This window comes from Rana temporaria, chromosome 8 (genome assembly GCF_905171775.1).
Source record: "Rana temporaria chromosome 8, aRanTem1.1, whole genome shotgun sequence".
NCBI lineage: Eukaryota > Metazoa > Chordata > Amphibia > Anura > Ranidae > Rana > Rana temporaria.
Window position 1 is genome coordinate 126,047,519 of NC_053496.1, and position 21,936 is coordinate 126,069,454.

General features: G+C 42.3%; 1 protein-coding gene across 1 annotated transcript in view; it reads left to right on the forward strand.

Annotated features, from left to right (window-relative positions):
- LOC120910441 (heparan-alpha-glucosaminide N-acetyltransferase-like) overlaps positions 1-21,936 on the forward strand; it is a 468,708-nt gene that overhangs the window by 227,127 nt on the left and 219,645 nt on the right. The window contains exon 12 of the mRNA XM_040322198.1: positions 5,943-6,103. Coding sequence (XP_040178132.1) covers positions 5,943-6,103 — 161 coding nt within the window. The remainder of the gene's footprint in view (positions 1-5,942; positions 6,104-21,936) is intronic.

Sequence of the window (21,936 nt, forward strand, 5' to 3'; positions counted from 1 at the left end):
AAATGGGGGAATTGGAGAAAAGGGAGGAAGTCAGCCAGCTTGGGCTTAAAGGGATTACTATGAGCAACACTGTGGTGATCAATATGTGAAGGCAAGGATACGTTTGAATTAATTTATTAGTATCAAAAATATAAAAGTAGGCGTTAAATAATGCAAGTTACATGAAAGGTAAGGCGGTGGCCAGAAAAATAACGTGGCTACCCATTAAGAATATACAATTATACGCAAAAATTAAGGACAGGACATGGACAAACATTTAACAAGGAAAGTGATCCGGACACGTTGTGTTCAGACCGATCAAGTGTTGATACTCATGGAAGAAATTAATGAAATTTGAATGCAGAAATCTAAATGTAGAATGAGGGGGGACGGTATAGTCCCCACTCTGCATATGTCAATAGGGTGTCAATATATAATGATGGGGCTGAACACTAGCTTGATGGAGGACAGGAGGTTGGAGGGATGGATAAATGGGGGTGGATATTTATGGACCATGCATGAATTGTTGGTCGACTTAAGCGCTTGATGGTTGTTAGTCCCCAGAAAGTTCAATATTCAAAAGGTTATGATAATTGGAATAAATTAAATTATAATGGTTAGTACAAATAGAACAAATTGATATTGATCTCTTGTCAATATGACATTCAGGAGAGCACTGGTAACTTGCTTAGTGTTGGTTAGTATGTATGAGTATACCAGTCATGAGTACTATGAGTGTGTTGCATGGCTATATAGCATTTCTGAGGGTGGGTTTTTACTGTAAAAACAACAGACCACACCTATGTAGTGTGTTGAAATGGCCACTTGTAGCAGTGCTGGGACAAAGTCATCTAGAGCCCAGGGCGAACATGCCAAATTGCGCCCCCCAATTCCCTCAAGATGTATAAGCATTATGTGTCATCGAAAATCTCACCCCTGCCCCCCCCCCAAAAAAAACGCTCACTCCCTAAGTATAAATTCCCCCTCCTCCCAGCGCAAATCTGCCTCCCTGCTGAAACCTCCCCTCCCAGTCTAAATCTTTGCCCCACCATCCTCTCCGGCTCAAATCCTCTCTCTTCCCAGATGTCCCAGCATGAATTCCACCCCCCCAAAAAAAAATTCCCCCTCATAACACAAATCCTCCACACCCCTCAAATTTTCCCTCCAAGCAAATCCTCTCCCCCCCCACTCCAAATCCCCCTTTCAGCACAAAATCCCCTCCCCAAATCCCCCATAATATCACAATCCAGCACAAATTTCCACTCATAGCGCAAATACCCCCCAATCATCCCTACTAGCATAATCCCCCCCCCTGCATAAAATATTTCCCCTCTATTGTTTTACTTTTATAGCACAAACCCCTCAAATCCCTCCTCCTAGTATAAATCAGCTTCCCCTCCCAACCCAAATCCCCCCAAATCACCACTTCTAGCACAATTCTTACCCCCCGCCACCACCTGCATTCTCCTTCTAAACACAAATCCCCTCCCCCCTAATCTCCTTGTGGTGCCCCTCCACCTCACATGTTACCACAGTGCCCAGGACAGCCTCCCCTCCTGCCCACCCCTTGTCCCGGCCCTGACTTGTAGTCTATAATTGCCCCCCTGTGACAGGGTGACAATTCAAAAACACGACTGAGTGACAGTAACAGAACTTTGATACTTAAAAACAGGAAGTGCCTGAAAAAGACACAATAGTAGCAGGGTGACCGGGGATTATTTTTAAGTGTATATAAACCCTAACAATTTACCATTGAAAGCATTTTAATACATTTGTTGCAAATGCAAGTGCCAATTTCAGAGCTGTCCTGTGTCCTCTGCACAGTTCCTGTGTTACCTTAAAGGGTAACTACACTTTCGTAGGGGAAAAAAAATAGCAAAAAAATAATAATAATAATAATATAATGCATATGATTGCGACATGAATCATTTTGTAATTGAATGTTATTAAAAATTAACTTTCCTTTTCAATATGCAGCCTCTGTAATTTTCTGAGAATACATTGCAATATGGCTACCTGGAGTTTTCTGTACACAGAGTGTGTACTGACCACTCCCCAGAAACATAATTTCCTGCTTGTGTGATTGGCTCACCAATTTTCCCAGAAGTCTGCACTAAGGCCCCTTTCACACTGGGGCGTTTTTCGAGCGTTTTTCGAGCGAAGCCTCATCTGCAATCCCAATGTGCTGGTAAAGCACCACTAAGACCCTAACATTTTAGGGCGTTTTTGCAGTGCCTCAGTGTGAAAGGGCAAGGCGTTTTTACAGCACTTTCAATTAATTTCAATGGAGAGGGGTGTTTTTGGAGTGTTTTTTTCAGCGCCCAAAAGCTGCTCCAAAGATGCTGCTTGCAGGACTTTTCTCAACGCCCCGCCAGTGCAACGCCTCAGTGTAAAAGGGTAAGGCGTTTTTACAGCGCTTTCAATTCATTTCAATGGAGAGGGGCGTTTTTGGAGCGTTTTTTTCAGCGCCCAAAAGCTGCTCCAAAGATGCTGCTTGCAGGACTTAGTGTGAAATGGTCCATTGAGATGCATGGAGAGCATTTTATGAGCGTTTTAATAGCGCTATTTTTAATGCTGAAACACTGTAAAAACGCTTCAGTGTGAAGGGGGTCTAAGATAAGATTTTAGGTATCCCCTGCAACAAAGAAATTCATTTTTTGAGAGATACTTTCAATAGGAACCCGTCTAAAGAGATGCAGGCCCAGCAGATTTCCTCATTAGTGCCCTGTAGCTGCACACCTGACAGTTAATTATGAAGCCACTCCCATTAGACCCACTTAGTACAGAGTCACAAACAAGCACACAGAGATTTTTTCAGAATAACAAAAGCTAGCAATCTGCAACAAAGTTTGTTATAATCCTTGCAATGTACATAGATCACCCAGAGGGGAATGTTTTTTTCTCAACAAAAGTGGAGATACGCTTTAAAGATCCTGTTTAGACATCCTAGTTTTTATTTTTATTTAAAGTGTTAGTTAGTTTTAGAGAGCGATCTTCTCCGCCGCTTCCGGGTATGGTCTTCGGGACTGGGCGTTCCTTCTTGATTGACAGGCTTCCGACAGGCTTCCGACAGTCGCATCTATCGCGTCACGAGTAGCCGAAAGAAGCCGAACGTCGGTGCGGCTCTATACGGAGCCTGCGCACCGACGTTCGGCTACTTTTCGGAAAATCGTGACGCGATAGATGCGACCGTCAGAAGCCTGTCAGAAGCCTGTCAATCAAGAAGGAACGCCCAGACCAGAAGACCATACCCGGAAGCGGCGGAGAAGATCGCTCTCTAAAACGGTAAGTACTGCTTCGTTTTTAAAAAAACTAGCCAATTCCCCTAGACAAACTGAGCATGAATCTAATCTTAAAATGTTTTTTATGGGGGAACCTTCACTTTAACTACAGAATGATTAGACTTTTTTCTGTAGAGATCTAAGAGAGGGAGTGATAGAAAAATATCTGTTGATCTGTGAGAAAATTACTCTGCTCTTGGGTCTAGTTGTGGGCTGACAACACACAGCATATTTGTGCACCCAGTGTTGTCACCCTACAACTGGACGTAAGAGCGGAATTCTTTTCGCGCAGATCAACAGGTATTTTTCTGTACTTGTATGGTCTTTGAAGGGATGAAACATTGGCTAATATGCATGTCTTAAAATAATTTGTATCTGCTGCGCTTAGTAAAAATTTCATTGGTAAATCACTAAGTTTAGCTTCTCTCACATTATTGATGAAAGGTCAACAAAGTAAATAAAGGGGATAAAGGTGCAGCGCTTAAACATGAACTAAATAATATGATAGACCATAGAGAGAAAAACAGTCCACAGGAAATATCCTGAAAATGCCTTCTGAAGTAAAAGTGCAGCTAAAAAGCACACATGTGAGGAATCCACCACAGATAGTGGTAAACATCAGTTAATGGATGTGACCATCAAATCCACAAGCACGACAGCTGATGTGAAGGTATATAGTGATTCAACATCTGGTGATATCGTACATACAACCATCACATTCAACTAAACAAGAACCATGTGGTCCAGTATATTGCACCACAACCGCAAATTGTTTTTATAAGGGGGGGTTTGCAAAAACACATCTGAAGTCTCCCAGAAGCATGTGCGAAAATGTGTTATGGTCTGATGACACCAAGGTAGAACTTTTGGGCCCTAATTCCAAAAGATATGTTTGGTGCAAAAACAACACTGCACATCACTAAAAGAACACCATACCCACTGTGAAACATGGTGGTGGCAGCATCATGCTTTGGGGCTGTTTTTCTTTAACTGGAACAAGGGCCTTAGTCAAGGTAGAGGGAATTATGAACAGTTCCAAATACCAAATACCAGTTCCAAATACCAGTCAATATTGGCACAAAGCCTTCAGGCTTATGCTAGAAATCTGAATATGAAGAGAAATTCATCCTTCAGAATAACAACGACCCAAAGAATACATCTAAATCAATAAAGAAAAAGGTTTCACCAGAAGAAGATTAATTTTAGAATGGCCCAGCCAGAGCCCAGACCTAAATCCAAATGAAAATCTGTGGGGTGATCTGAAGAGGGCTGTGCACAGTAGATGCCCTCCCAATCTGACAGATTTTGAGTGTTTTTGCAAAGAAGAGTGGACAAAATTTGCCAAGCCAAGATGCGCCATGCTGATAAACTCATACCCAAAAATACTGAGTACTGTAATACTGAGTGCTGTAATAAAATCAATAGATGCTTCAACAAAGGATTAGTTTAAGGGTGTGCACACTTATGCAACCATATTATTTAATTTTCTTATGTTTACTTCCCTCCACCTAAAAGATTTCAATTTCTTGTTCAACGAAGTTGTACAGTTTATTGGTCACATTTATTGGGGCGACTCGGCAAGGCAACCTGAAGACGAATTCAGAGGCGACTTGCAAAATGACTTCTGTATAGAAGTCACTGCAAGTTGCCCCGAGTCGCCCCCAAAAGTCATACAAGAACCTGCGTCGCTCCTATTAGAACGGTTCTATTGAACAGAGCGTGATGCGACTTGTCAGGTGGCTGTCACCCCTGTGTGAATGGGCTCTAAAGGTGGAAAACATTATAAAATTATTTATCTTTGTCTCATTTTTTACATCACAGAAACCTGACATTTTAACAGGGGTGTGTAGACTTTTTATATCCATTGTATGTCAAAACGTTCAACTGTGAAAATAAATCAGTTTTTTTTTTCTTAAGGTCTTTAATTACAAAAAACTGACAAGAATTCTAATTTTTTTTATATACTAATAGTATTCAGATACTATTATAACAAGAATATCGAAATAGTTTAAACATATTGAAACAAAAAATATATGTTTTTTTCCATATGCAAATGTTGAAGAAAGCTTCTTATAATACTTTCTATCATATGTACAGTAGATAATACTGTATTTTATGTGGAGAGGATCATGCCGCGTACACACGATCATTTTTCGGCATGAAAAAAACGTTGTTTTAAAAAAATGTCATTTAAAATGATCGTGTGTGCGCTTCACATCATTTTTCGGGTTCTGAAACAGAGACAGAAAAGCGCAAATCGTCTTTTACTAACACGGAATCAGCTAAAGCAGCCCCAGGGGTGGCGTCATCTGCATGGAACTTCCTCTTTATAGTGCCGTCATACGTGTTGTACGTCACCGCGCTTTTCTAGAGCATTTTTTAAAAACGATGGTGTGTGGGCAAACTTTGTTTTTTCTACATGCCGAAAAACGTTTTTTTTTCATGCCGAAAAATGATCGTGTGTATGCGGCATCAGGGTATGAAAAACCTACAGGCTTATGAGCAGCATCTGAATAAATATTTGCATTTGTTCATTAGAACTATAATATGACCTCAGTAGATCCTTCAAAGGGTAGGAGGTACTGTATCTCTTTATTTCAGCATAGAACCGGTAATTTACCTGCCCTGATAAAATATGACAACTTTATTTCACAAATGTGTATAAATGAATATTTCCATTAGGTTTGTCTTCATCATTGGCACATCAGTGGCTTTGGCCTTTAGTTCCATGAGGAAAAAGGGAGTCCATCGGTCCCAGCTTCTACGCAAGCTAACATGGAGGACATGTGTGCTTATGGCCATTGGATCTTTCTTCATCAACTATGGACCAGCAGATGGCCCATGTAAGTTGTATCTGAAAAGGTTTTTTTGTACCTCCACTATGTGCAGGAAAGAGAACTTGTTCTACCATATACTAATGATATGAAATGGATCTCTATACAGTAAAACTGTGTTTTTTTTTAGAGTAACTTGGTTTGAGAGTGTTTTGCAAGACAAGCAACATTTTTTAATACATTTTGACTTGATATACAAGCGACGTCTTGATATAAGAGTAGCGTCATGTCACAACCTAGTATAAAAGAGAAGAGAGGTGCCTAGTGTAGCAATATGGTTACATTTAATGAAGGTACAACATTTAGAAACTCACATGGTTGATAATTAAAACAGACACATCTAAATATGCAGGCATCCAGTGTAAAGCTGTCCACATAGACCAGTCTCCTCACCGCCATTGATGTCGTCCCTTCTACGATCGGTTCAAGCCACACTTTCAGATCGCTCAACTGCAGGGTAGTCTTCCCAGTCATGATTGCAGACTGATATTGGTGAGAGCCAGCAGTGAGGATGACGGTCTATGTGGATTGCTTTACCCCGGATGCCTGCATACTTAGATGTGCCTATTTTAATCATCAACCATGTGAGTTGCTAAATGTTGTACCTTCATTAAATGTAACCATATTGCTTCACTTAGTGCCCGTTCACACTACCGCGACTTGGGATCTGAAGTGTGTCACCCCAAGTCGCTCGACATGAGTAATTGCTTTAAAGTGAATGAGAGCCGTCTTAATGTACACTGAAGTCACTCAGAAAAGGTTCCTGTACTACTTCTAGGCGACTTGTACCCATTGATTTTAATGGGAGTTGTCAAAGTCGGATCACTGTCTTAACTGAAGCAACTTTACTGGAAGAGAAAATCGTTTTTTCAGGCAAACCCCTCCCACAGAGCTGATTATTGTTTGATTAACCACTGGCAAAGTTGCCTGTCCTGCAGGCAACTTGAAGTTGCCTCGAAGTTGCCTTGACCTTACCTCAAGATGCCTCACAAATTCGTGCCAAATTTCATGTCTCTGTAGTGTGAACTTAGAGGCGCCTCTCTTGTCTTTTATACTCTGTAGCTCCTGCTGGTTTTTGCTTCTGATCCCCTTGGGGAGGCTTCCTTTTGTGGATGGACATTTTATGGTTACACAACTTATCACATTGCTATAATATTTTTATATGGACTATAGACTGAAGGATTTATGAATAATTGGTTGTGGAACGAATCACCTGAGTTTCCATTATTTCTTATAGGAAACCTCTAAAGGCATTTAAAGTGTCGCTTATAGAAAATTTGGGGTACTGAAGTTAGTCGATTATTCATTTTTTTCAATTTGAAGGCTTGACATGCTTGGTAACAATTTTCTTGATGTGACCTTATCTTTTATTTTAACAACAAAATTGGGCAATATAAACGAATGCAAAGGGCTGGATTCACGTAGCTCGGCGCATCTTTATACCGGCGTAGCGCATCTCATATGCGCTACGCCAACGTAACTCAGTGAGGCAAGAACAGTATTCACAAAGCACTCGCTCCCAACGTTGCGCCGGCGTAACGTAAATTGTCCGGCGTAAGCCCACCTAATTCAAAGTAGGAAGGAAGTGGGCGTGATCCATTTAAATGAAGCTTGACCCCATGCAAATGATGGGCCGAACGAACGGCGCATGCGCGCGCATGCTCAGAATCACGTTGAATTTACTCCCTAAGATACGACGGCTTAATGCCTACGACCTGAACGTAACCTACGCCCAGCCCCATTCACGTACGACTTACGTAAACAACGTAAAATACGACGGCTGTTCTGTCGTCCATACCTTTGCATGGGTTGCGCCTCCCTATAGGTGTTTTAACTTTACGCCGGACGTACGCCTTACGTAAACAGCGTATACTCATGCGACGGGCGCAAGTACGTTCTTGAATCGGCGTATCTCATCATTTGTATATTCGATGCGTAAATCAATGGAAGCGCCCCTTGCGGCCAGCGTAACTATGCACCCAAGATACGACGGCGTAGGAGACTTACGTCGGTCGGAAGAAGCCACATTTCAGGCGTATTTTGCATTGAGACTCAGGCGCATAGATACGACGGCGCATCTGTGCACTTACGCGGCGTATCTACACATACGTCGGCGTAAGTGTTACCTGAATCCAGCCCAATGTATTTTTTACATGCAAATATGAGTTTCATTATTATGCGCTGTCACATGATATAAAAAATTGTAACTGCTGCCATTTTATTCTCCAGGATCTCTGCTTTAAGAAAATATACAATGTTTTGGACCTAAAATGTGCATTTTACCCTGTGTGCAAAAAAAAAAAAGAAAGAAAGAAAAAATGGCCCTGGGACAGAAGCGGTTAATGATGCATTAAGTGTTTTAGAGATTTGTACAATGCACATCTAAACAAAGACTACTGACAACGCAAAATAATAGCACATGCACAACATTAATATATTGTCAGTGTTCTCTAGAGATGCCTGCGGCCACTGGGCTGGCACATCACATAACTCTGAAGTCATCTTTATTGGGAGAAAAGACACGTGTGAGCTGGCTGCAAAATATGTACCATGTGAATGAAACCCTACTGGTTTCCATATTCAGCCAAACCTATAAATATTGTAGGATTTCACATTCTTAGTCATTCAGATATTATTTTGCTTTACTTTCAAACCCATTTACACCCATTTAGCTGTTCATTTGCAGAAACTGACACTTAATGGGCATTGTTAGTGAGATGAGACTCTATGTCCGGAATACACCAGAGGGAGGAGAAATATTATTAGTGATAATGTATTTACTGTAACATTCTCTCGCTTTTCAATTTGTGTCTTATTATCCCTCTATTATTGCTTTTTCCTGCATTATCTTGAAAGCTGGAGCAATTTTAATGAACTTTTTAATTTTTCCATGTGATCCATACAGACTGAAATAATCGGAGAACTATTTAACTGTATCTTATGCTTTTCTTTTTATTGGTAACCAGCTCAGGAAAAAAAGGAGGTGTCACATCGACCTATATCGCCCTCCACACATCAATGCCAAGAAAGCTGTTTGGGTGGCTTGAAGACTGGTCATTAGGGACCAGATTCAGGTAGATCTGCGGCGGCGTAACGTATCGCATTTACGTTACGCCGCCGCAAGTTTTACGGGCAAGTGCTTGATTCACAAAGAAATTTCCCGCCGTGCTTTGCGCGAAATGATGTCACACCGACGTCATTTTTTGAACTTTGACGTGAGTTACGTCTTTTCCTATTCACGGACGACTTGCGCTAAAAAAATAAAGAAAAGCCGACTAGCGACGACGTAAGAGAATGCGATGGCCGCGCGTACCTTCGTGGATCGACGGAAAAAGCTAATTAGCATACCAGACGCGGAAAACGATGCAAACTCCACCCAGCGGTCGCCGAAGTATTGCACCTACGATCCGAAGGCATACAAAGCCGTACGCCTGTCGGATCGAAGCCAGAAGCCGTCGTATCTTTGTTTGAGGATTCAAACTAAAGATACGACGCGGCAAATTTGAAAGTATGCCGGTGTATCAGTAGATACGCTGGCGTACTTGCTCTGAGAATCTGGCCCTAGATTCTCATAGTATAGGGGTTGTAAAGGTACAATTTTTTTCCCTAAATAGCTTCCTTTACCTTAGTGCAGTCCTCCTTCACTTACCTCATCCTTCCATTTTGCTTTTAAATGTCCTTATTTCTTCTGAGAAATCCTCACTTCCTGTTCTTCTGTCTGTAACTCCACACAGTAATGCGAGGCTTTCTCCCTGGTGTGGAGTGTCGTGCTCGCCCCCCTCCCTTAGACTACAGGAGAGTCAGGACGCCCACTAACACACAGCTCCTTTCTCTATCTGCAACGTAGAGAGCGTCCTGACTCTCCTGTAGTCCAAGGGAGGGGGCGAGCACGACACTCCACACCAGGGAGAAAGCCTTGCATTACTATGTGGAGTTACAGACAGAAGAACAGGAAGTGAGGATTTCTCAGAAGAAATAAGGACATTTAAAAGCAAAATGGAAGGATGAGGTAAGTGAAGGAGGACTGCACTAAGGTAAAGGAAGCTATTTAGGGGAAATAAATTACCTTTACAACCTCTTTAAGTGGTTAAAGGGTTGTGATAATCTCCTCTTATTCTGCCACATGCTTATTTTCCCCTCTACTTTAGTACTAGTACTGTAGGGATCCGTGAACAGATTATACAGATGGGACAGATATCAGTTTTGACAGCGGACTGTGTTGGATCTATGGGCTGCCGGATGTCTGTTTACATCAGGCTACTTCTCATCTGTCCTGCTTAGGTCTAGAAAATGGAAAAGGATGCAGTAGACATACTGTACGTAGACCAGCATGGAGCTTCTGATAAGGTCTGCTTGAAAAACTGACAATCAGACCTGATTGGAAAACCCATGTGAAAGGAGCCTGATGATTAACTTTACGCTAAAATGTAAACTTAGCTGGCCATTGACGGATCAAAAATCAGCCAGTTCAGCAGAGTCTGGACAAATTTCAATCCATCTATGGCAATTCCTGCTCAATTGAAGTCAAACTAATGTAGCACTACCCCCCGAAGGAGCTGCTGGTTTGTTTTGGGTGGCACCTTACCTCTGTATCTCCGCCGTCTAGGGTACTTGATGAGATTTGTAATAAAGGGAATGCCCACATCATGTCTTTTCTGTGCTTTTATTACCCAGCTGGGTAAAAACGATAATAGTAGAAATGAGTGAAGAGATAGGAGAAAAGGAAATGGCAAATTCAGGTGTAACTGGTTAAGGAAACAGTCCTGCTTCCAACGACAATTTCACTTCAGAGTGGGTATAGTGCATCTGGACAGGCCTCTCTCACCAGCCTGGCAGCCAGAGTGTCACTCGAACTTAGGATCAAGTCTCTACCACAGACCCTCCTAAAGGTTGGACAGGCCTCTCCTGGAACACCAGCCTCATGCTTGGTATCCTTCAGACAGACTCCTCATCGGTTAGCTTCCTCCAATTGGATGGACAGCTCAGGACTCCCTCTAGATTACGGACCCAGTCGATCAATGGGTCCGCACAGCAGATCAATTGTTCCGGGCCAACTTGGTCCCGGAACCAGGAACACTGCGACACACGCACACCCCGGCTGGGAGGGCCATTTGCGGGGGGTGTCGTGGAATGGCTACCCCAATGGTGGGTGCCACACGAGGAAAAACAACGAGGAAATGGTGTCTTCCCCCTAAATACCCCTTCCCAGTATGCACAGCGAGGTGGCCCAACTTCCTGATAGGCTGCTGAGGAGTGATACTCAAACACACTTGACCCCATTGCTGCCACCTGCCATCCGGGGGTGACGGGAGTTCCTGGACAAAAGGATATCACACAGCACAGCCAAGCTAGAGCAGAGACCCCAAATTTAAACAATTAGACTAGTTCAGAACCACTATTTATCTGAACTTTCCCCTAAATTTCCAATAGCTTGGCTCTGAAAATAGCCAGACGCTACACTAACAACCATCTTCTGTCAAACAGGAATGTTGGAAAACTTTTCTCAGTGTGGGTTTTCTGATGGTGACAACAGTGGGCCGTGCCTGTGTAATGTTTGGTGGCGCATCCACTTGTCGTCTCCATTAGGAGCACAACTGGGAGACAGAGACTTGCTAAAGAAGGAAGTGCCAAAACCAAAAACATTCATGGCGGGATCACTAGGTATTATTTTCAGAAAGGTAATTTTTAAATAATTTTGAAAATAATAAAAAAAAATACATTAAGATACTAAAGCTTATATGAGATTTTAGTGATTGGGTTTACATTTATTTGAGCGCAAATAGAAGTATGCAGCTACAATGGCGCACCCTGTTGTGTATTGAAAATTTAGCTTGGCATCGAAAATAATGTCTCACCAGCTCTAAATTTATACTGCAACTTTTGTTATCACATAGAAACAAACATTTTGTATACCAAACTGCTAATAACCCACTAGGCTATACATGATCATACAGTATGCATAGGGCAATGAATAGCATACAGGACACCAACAAAGGTGTTTCTTTTTTATAGAAGGTGCTGCATTTTCTGGTTTGATGGGGGTAAGTTAGGATATACAAATGACACATTTGCAGTCCCTTTCTGGCCTAAGCTGCTCTTTGTACACTATACTGTATTGCTAGATGCCTACAAATATTAATCATGGTAAATATTGACAGCATGAGTATTATGGCTGCGGGAAGCATTTTTCCTGTAATTGCATATAAATAATTTGATGTTGTTAATCCAGTGTAATAAACTGTCATGTGTCTAAAGCCCTACATCAGGAGTTCAGCATCAGACAATTTCTTAATGGTACAATATTGACCTGTGATACAAGGCAGTAGCAAATTATTGCAAGCCCTGCAATATATATATTATACAACTTGTTTGGGAAGTTTTTTCAATGGTGGTCAGCCAAATGAATCCAGCACAGTAGATGACCATAAGTCTTCTTGTGGCACCATCTTTTTGACAATTTAAAGATATTTCCTGTCCCAACATGGGGTTTTTAGGGAGGCTAGGGTGTCCTTTCAACACTGTTTTTTTTGGTATCTGGTTCCCTCTCTCATAGGCCTCGTACACACGACCGGATCTATCCGCTGGGATTGATCCGCGGATCAGTTCCAGCGGACAAATCCGGTCGTCTGTACGGCCTAGCGGATATTTATCCGCGGAGATTCGTCCGGCCGATCGATTTCAAGCGGATAGAAATTTCTTAGCATGCTAAGAAATCTATCTGCTTGAATCGTGTCCAGCGGATTGATCCGGTCGTCTGTACAGACTCACAGGATCAATCCGTCCGCTCCCCTCCCTCGCATGCGTCGTAATGATTCGACGCATGCGTAGAAGTACTTACCTTCCAGCGTCGCGCACGTCGCCGCGTCATCGTCGTGGCGACGGCGCGACACGTCACCACGGATGTATTCCGCGCGGATTTTGATCCGATGGTGTGTACAAGCCATCGGATCAAAATCCGGAGGAGGAATCTTTCGGCGGAGATCCCCTCGTCTGTACGAGACCTTAGAACGCCTATGGTGCCCAGTAATCTGATCATCTGGCTCACTCTATTCCAGAGCTTGTAATTCTGAAAATCAGACCGTGCAGGTCTGCGAGATATTTCAAGCACCTACAGTAAAGCCTTAATCTACGCTTACCTGTAGGTTAAAGTGGTTGTAAAGGGTTTACAACCACTCTAAGGAGGGGGGAGAAGACACACATAGCATAGAGGGAGAAGGACGTGGGGTGAGGGAGGAAGAGGAGGAGCAGGTAGTCGCAGAAAAGAAGTGTCACAATATCCACTGGGTTGAGCGCCTCTAGACAAAATAATTTTCTTAGGAATTATTTAATTTACTTTAGGATAGTAGTGATGTAGCTAAGCTTGCCTATGCACTTGAACATCGGATTATGGCATTGTACACCTATATGAGTTGGACATTTCATTACAAAACCTTTGGCAATAATGTGGAGTTGTCCCTCTTTTGTGGCCCTTACAACCTGCACTTTTCCAACAACATTGTGGAGTGTGTCTAATGGAATTTGGGTCTATTTCCCCAGAAGTGCATTTGTAAAGAAACTTGGCTAGCAGTCAGCATACCAATTTAACTTCAAGCAGTTTAATAGGGTTGAGGTCAGGGCTCTGTGCAGGCCACTTGGGTTGCTCTACACCAGGGGTGTCCAACCTTTTGAAGGCCGAGGGCCACTTAAGTGACTTGGTAACCAGTCGCGGGCCACAATGAGCGGAGTGGGCAGATGACAGGTCTGTGTCCAGTCTGCATATGCAAAGCAGAAACAGACACAGCCCAATCTACTCTATGGGCCCTCTGATCCAATCATATAGAAGGGGGCAGATCCACTTCTGTTTTTTTTAGCAGATCGGATTGGTGGTAGGCAATTGTAAATGGACAAAAGTCTGTTTACATCTACTGCTCCATAGAGGTAAATGGAGGGTGCAATTGGGTCAGACCGATCATGTGAAAAAGGCCGAAGGCTGCTTTTACACTGATGGTCTGCGCAGGGCCATCTTTTCCATTGGGCACGCTGGGCAGTTGCCCGGGGGCCCCGCTTGCCTGGGGGGCCCCACCGGCTGCCGGCTGCCCAAAAAATTGTGGAGAGTGACGGGTTAGAACTGCCCATGCCCAGTTTGCGGAAATCACAGAGAAGATGCGGTCCTCCATGAGTGCGGGGGGTTGCTGATGTAAGGGGGGAGTGAATGCAAACATTTAAGGGGGCACTGATATAAAGGTTCCCCCTCCTATATTAGTGACCCCCCTTACCTTAGTGTATTTACTCTACAGAAGATGGTCTCTGGTCACCAGAGTGCCCCCCACATCAGAGTTCCCCTTTACATCAGAGTCTGCAGGATTTCCCCTTACAATGCAAGGGGGAATTCAGTCTGCGGACCCTGATGTAAGTGGGAAAGAGAAAGCAGTGGACTCTGATATAAGGTGGTCTCTGGTCACCAGAGCCCCCCTCCACATCAGAGTTCCCCCCCCTTAGATCATGATCTGCAGCATTCCCCTTTACATAAGAGTTCCCTTTCACTGTAAGGGGGAATCCTGCAGACTCTGATGTAAGAGGAAACTCTGTGCTGGCTGGGTTATAGTAGTAAAGTAGACATTTTTTTTACTTTTGTTTAACTTAAACACATTGCTAATAGCACTAGCTATATGTTTATAGTTTAAATACTGACATTTGCATTGTTCGGCACTGAAAACTGTAATTTTAGGTACTTTTTTTGCAGTGGCAGTAAAAAATGTGGTTCTGCCAGTAAATTTTACGATTTTTGTCAGTAAATTCTCGTGCGTGATTGTGTAGACAGGGCCCCAGTGCACTGTATTGCCCGGGGGCCTATAATGCTCTTAAGATGACACTGGGTCTGCGGTCTATTGTGGCACAGTGTACCTGTGGTTTTCCTGCTGCACTTTGCCATAGATGTCTATTAAATACTGCAGGTGTGGTGCACTTTCTGAAAAGCCGTTTGCTTCCTCTACCGTCGGCTTCATTTACAACACTGATGCTCTTGGATGGCAGGTCAGCAACCTGCAATCTGGGCTTGCCAACCAGCCATCCCAGAGCAGGAGGTCACGGGCCACATCAGAGGGCTCCGCGGGCCACATGTGGCCCCCGGGCCACTGGTTGGGCACCCCTGCTCTACACCAAACACCTCAAAACCATGGACCTTGCTTTATGCATGGGGGCAAGTTTAAGCAGGAACAGAAAAAACTTCCCCAAACTGTTGGTAGAAGGTTGGAAGCACAGAATGTCTTTGTATGCTGTTGCATTAACAGTAACTGTCACTAGAAAAACTTGAGCTCAGTCACATTCAATGGCCACATAATATATTTCAGATTACAATTCTTTGGATACCACAAATAAAATAAATGAAACAATTGGTTTCATTTAAAATAAGGCATAGACTTCAAATGGAGAATAGATGACCCGTAAAACTGTACTGGTCCCCACTGCTTTCAAGTCACTGCTGCGACATTAAAATCAGATCTGCATGACAGGATTCCGATTTGTTTCTGCAGATGAATGCTGACAAGTACTCAGGTTAATTGAAAACCTCTTTACTGATGAAAATCTACAAAGAGCATGGTCAGTAATGTATGGTCAAACCCTCATGTACACCAGTCCTGCTGGTGACCGATAATTAGTTCCACCAGACAATCACTTTTATCTTTTTAGCATTGTTGCATTCTCCTTTATAATCAACTCCTTCGGAATTATATTTGGCTTTAGGCTTTGGAGCAATAATGCTGAAGTGTATTCGTGTAGGCAACCAAACAAAAAATGCACCGGAATTGAACTTCTATGTCCCATTGCAGATAACTGTGTTGGAATATTTAAAGTGATTGTAAAGTCTATTTTATTAATTAAAATAATAAACAGGTTTATAACTACCTGATCTGTGCAATGATATTGCACAGAGCCATCCATTACCTCTTCTTTGGGGGTCCTGGCAATCTTCGCTCCTCCTTATCTGTGCCTGCCTCCATATTAAGCCACTTGCTATGAGTGCAGATGTGCAGGCGTGCTCCCGAGTCAGGCCATGTGTGTCTATAGAGACACATGACATGACTCTGATCCAACCCTGCTCTCTGCTCACTGGATTTGACTGACAGTAGCAGTGACCACTACCGCTAAATCCAAAGTTTTGCCGGCTGCGAGCTGATGCATTTCACCTGTAATTGGGCTTAGTCATAAGGGTTCCTCTATAACAGGGGTGCCCAACCTTTTGAAGAGCAAGGGCCACTTAAGTGACTTGGTAACCGGTTGTGGGCCACAATGAGCGGAGCGGGTGGATGGCAGCCCACTCAGCTCTATAGAGCCCACTCTACTCTCAGCACACCAAACTCACAGGTAATAGAAGTCTATGGCTCAGTGCAGGTAACCCACCTGTGGATCAGTTTGAAAACAGCCCAGTAACCACTGCAGAACAGATATGCCCATATATACACTGTGGGCCAGATCCACGTACCCTGGCGCATATTTCCGTCAGGCGTAGTGTATCTCTGATACACTATGCCGCCGTAACTTACAGCTTTTTTTTGTATCCTCAAAGAATTTGCGCCGTAAGTTACGGCGGCGTAGTGTAACTTTGGCAGCATAAGGGCGCGCAATTCAAATGGATGTGATGGGGGCGTGTTTTATGTAAATACGTCTTGACCCGACGTAAATTAAATTTTTTTTTCAACTGCGCATGCGCCGTCCGTGGGGGTATACCAGTGCGCATGCTCGAAATTAAACCGGAACAAGCCAATGCTTACGACGGTGACGTCATGCTACGCAAAGCCCTATTCGCGAATGATTTATGCAAACGACGTAACATTTTCAAAATTCGACGCGGGAACGACGGCCATACTTAACATAGGATACGCCTCATATAGCAGGGGTAACTATACGCCGAAAAAAGCCTTACGGAAACAACGTAAAAAAATGCACCTACGATCCAACGGCGTACTAAGACGTACTGTACGCCTGTCGGATCGAGCCCAGATTCAGTCGTATCTTGTTTTGTGGATACAAAACACAGATACGATGGAGGAACTTTGAAATTACGCGGCGTATCCATAGATAAGCCGGTGTAATTCATTTGTGGATCTTGCCCTGTGATTTTAGTAATAAACTGCCCTTTAATAACAGTATTCTATTTTATTCCATCCCAGAGTAGGAGGTCACGGGCCACATCAGAGGGCTCTGCGGGCCACATGTGGCCCCCGGCCATTGGTTGGGCACCCCTGCTCTATGACTTATGCGGTGTACACACGATCGGAAATTTTCCGACAACAAAACCGTGGACGTAATTTTGGCTCGAACTTGTCTTGCATACACACGGTCATACAAATCTTGTCGGAAATTCTGAACGTCAAGAACGCAGTGACGTACAACACTACAACGAGCCAAGAAAAATTAAGTTCAATGATTCTGAGCATGCGTCAAATTGATTCCGGAATTTCCGACAAGAACTTTTGCTGTCGGAAAAATTGAGAACCAGTTCTCAAATTTTTCTTGTCGGAAATTCCGACAGCAAATGTCCGATGGAGCGTACACACGGTCGGAAAAGCTCACATTAAACATTTGTTGTCAGAAATTCGACCGTGTGTACGCGGCATAAGCCAAATTACAAGTGAAAAGCATCCAGTGGGAGATGCATCCTTTGAATAAATTATTGACATTTTGGATTTAGCAGTAGTGTGGCTCTGTTTTCTTAATTCTTGGGTATAGGATGGACCCACTGGGAGTCTTGGCACCTTCAGCCATTTTATTTTTATTATATGGGCATAGAGCAGTATTTGCAGCTCAGAAATGCCTTTCTAAATGTGTAGTTTATTTACATTCAGCAAAACGAGAGAAACTGAGCTTACATTTACTGAAAAGATATATGAGCCTGCAATAAGTGAAGAGCAACTCATCCCTTTGCTTTACACATTGCACCAGGAGATTTTTAGTTGTTTTTCTCTTCTCATTGATCAATTGAAAGCATACATCAGTGAGGAATGATGCAGAAGTCAGTCATATGGGCCATGGACATGAAGCTGATCTGGAACATGAAAGGAATGAATTAAAGACAGCACAGTAATCCATTAATGGCAGCACTAAAGGGAATACTTGCACACTTATTAAAATAAGAAGGTGCTAGAGAGTGCTTTGATTAATCTAGAATTCACTCTACTTGTAATACCGACTTTAATGTACAGTATCTTAAAAGCATGTTGCCACTATGACACAAATCCTTTACGTTTTTTGAGACAAGGCTTACGTAAGATGGAGATGTTTGTGCTCAACTCCTTGTGGCGTATATACAGAGGAGGGGGTGATTGAGAGAAGTGCTTGCTTATAGATGGACCATGAGTTGTCTAACTCTGTGGGGCTCAGTTATGAAGAATGGTTAATTCTTCTCCATTACCTTTTGCCATATATTGCTGCTTTATGTATACCAAGGATCTAAGTTAAAAGTTGTGATGCCAAGGTAAAGTAGAATGAAACTGTTGTAAATTAGACTGTCAAAAAATGCAATGTTGATGTTGATATAATTAAATAGAAATTAAATAAAAAGTTGTGGTCTACACTGTTCAACTCATCATATATAAAATCATTATTTTTTTTTTTATTATTTCTTTAGAAGTTATAAAATCATTATTAATGAGGATTATGAACTTGTAAAATACTTAGAATGTTTATATATTTTTAGATTGCTGATTGTAGGCTACACCTTTGATAGAACAAGACATACACTATATTACCAAAAGTATTGGGACACCTGCCTTACAGCGTGGGCTAGACATTGTTTGATATACTGTAGTGACAGAGCAGACTCAGGGAGCAGTCAGTAAAGGGAAATAACGGCCAGGCACATCCGCGGCGCAAGAGGTGTTTAGTCTGAAAATATTGAAATAACTAAAGAAAGTCATGGTTTGTAACACTATCAAGATGGTGTCACCTGGTTTCCCTGAGGCATTACTGAGCATGTGCGAGATTTGGTGGTGCATGATGGGTAGATAACTGCACAGAAATCCAGGAAATAAACACAAGAGGGCTTCAGATACCCACAACCAAAATGGAACCTGTCTGCTTCCGAGATCAGTACTTAACAAATTATTTTTAAAGAAACTAAAAACGCAAAAAATAGAAATGTTCATTTACAGGTTGAGACAGTTACAGAGCAGTCTTTAAAATTAAAAAAGTTTGGGGCCTGGAACTCCCCTTTAACTACAAGGAAAAAACATGGGTTTATGGGTATACGTTTTTCCCATAATCCCATGTTTTTCTCACACAGTTAAGAGGGAGAATGAGAATCTTCTGCTGCTGAAAATATACTGTTTTAATCAAGCTTAGAAATATATTATTATACTATATGTTATAACACAATAATTTATTATTTATATATTTACTGTGAAATTACTGGTTTGAAGTTAGTCGTATGCAAAAGTTTAGGAACCCCGGACAATTTCCAGGATTATCATTTATAAATATTTGGGTGTTTGGATCAGCAATTTCATTTTGATCTATCAAATAACTGAAGGACACAGTAATATTTCAGTAGTGAAATGAGGTTTATTGGATTAACAGAAAATGCGCAATATGTATTAAAACGAAATTAGACAGGTGCATAAATTTGGGCACCCCAACAGAAAAATCACATCAATATTTAGTAGAGCAGAAATAACAGCCTCTAGACACTTCCTATAGCCTGTAATGAGTGTCTGGAGTCTGGATGAATGTATTTTGGACCATTCCTCCTTACAAAACATCTCCAGTTCAGTTAGTTTGATGGTTGCCGAGCATGGACAGCCCGCTTCAAATCACCACACAGATGTTCAATGATATTCAGGTCTGGGGACTGGGAGGGCCATTCCAGAACATTGTACTTGTTCCTCTGCATAAATGCCCGAGTAGATTTTGAGCCGTGTTTTGGGTCGTTGTCTTGTTGAAATATCCAGCCCCGGCGTAACTTCAACTTTGTGACTGATTCCTCAACATTATTCTCAAGAATCTGCTCATATTCAGTGGAAACCATGCGACCCTCAACTTTAACCAGATTCCCAGTACCGGCACTGGCCACACAGCCCCACTGCATGATGGGTCCTCCACCAAATTTTACTGTGGGTAGCAAGTGTTCTCTTGGAATGCTGTGTTCTTTTGCCGCCATGCATAATGCCCCTTGTTATGACCAAATAACTCAATCTTTGTTTCATCAGTCCACAGCACCTTATTCCAAAATGAAGCTGGCTTGTCCAAATGTGCGTTTGCATACCTAAAGCGACTCAGTTTGTGGCATGTGTGCAGAAAAGGCTTCTTTCGCAACACTCTCCCATACAGCTTCTCCCTGTGCAAAGTGCGCGGAATTGTTGAAGGATGCACAGTGAGTACCATCTGCAGCAAGTTGATGTTGTACGTCTTTGGAGGTGGTCCGTGGGCTGTTTATGACCGTTCTTACCATCCTTCGCCTCTCCAATATTTTATGTGCCTGCCACTTCTGGCCTTAACAAGAACTGTGCATTTGGTCTTCCATTTCCTCACTATGCTCCTCACAGTGGACACTGATCCCTTATATATCTGCAATAACTTTTTGTAGCCTTCCCCTAAACCATAATGTAGAACATGTTGCCACTCTTCAGAGGAGAGTTAAAAAGAACAACAACTTGCAATTGGCCACCTTAAATACCTGTTCTCGTGATTGGATGCACCTTTCTATGAAGTTCAAGGCTTAATGAGCTCACCAAACCAATTGTGTGTTCCAATTAATCAGCGCTAAGTAGTTACAGGTATTCAAATCAACAAAATGACAAGAGTGCCCAAATTTTTGCACCTGTCTAATTTCGTTTTGATGCATATTGCGCATTTTCTGTTAATCCAATAAACCTCATTTCACTACTGAAATATTACTGTGTCATTCAGTTATTTGATAGATCAAAATGAAATTGCTGATCCAAACACCCAAATATTTATAAATGACAATCATAGAAATTGTCAGGGGTTCCTAAACTTTTGCATACGACTGTATAACTTCAAACTTCAATAATTTGTCTATTAAGCCACCTGCTTGAGTACAGTTTTTGAAAATATAGTAAATTACCTTAAAAACAATATATAATAATTATTTGAATATTACTTACTGTATTTGCTGGCGTATAAGACTACTTTTTACACCTAAAAAAAAAGGCCAAAAAGCAGGGGTCGTCTTATACGCCGGGTCAGCTGCTTGGATGCCTGCTGGATGTGCGGTAATACTGTATGTAGCTTCGGCTACATACAGTATATACCGATTAGCCAATCCCGGTGAGCGATGTATTCAAATGAATACAGAGCCTGCTCGGATTGGGGTAACAATCTCTGCCAATCCGAGTGCCTTCATACAGTAGCCTGCTTGGATTGGCTTTGAGAGTCAGAGAAGCATGGGCTGATGATGTTACAGCCTCTGCCAATCCAAGCAGGCTTTGTATTCATTAGTAGAATACATTGCTTGCCATGATTGGCTTCAGCTCCAGCAAAAATGAAGAAGAATATGGCTCCAGAAGAAAGAAATATGAAGCATCGGAATAGGGGTCGTCTTACACGGTTAATACAGGCAAAAAATCTTTAAAAAACTGTAAAATTAGGGGGTCGCCTTATACGCCGGCAAATACGGTACTTATGGTAATAAACCCCTTGTCACCCAGGCCAATTCTGACATTTCTCTCCTACATGTAAAAATCATAATTTTTTGCTAGAAAAGAACCCCCAAACATTATATATATATTGTTTTAAAAAACACCCTAGGGAACAAAATGGTGGCCATTGACACTTTTTATGTTACACGGTATTTGCGCAGCAATTTTTCAAATGCTTTTTTTTGGAAATATACTGTTTCATGAATA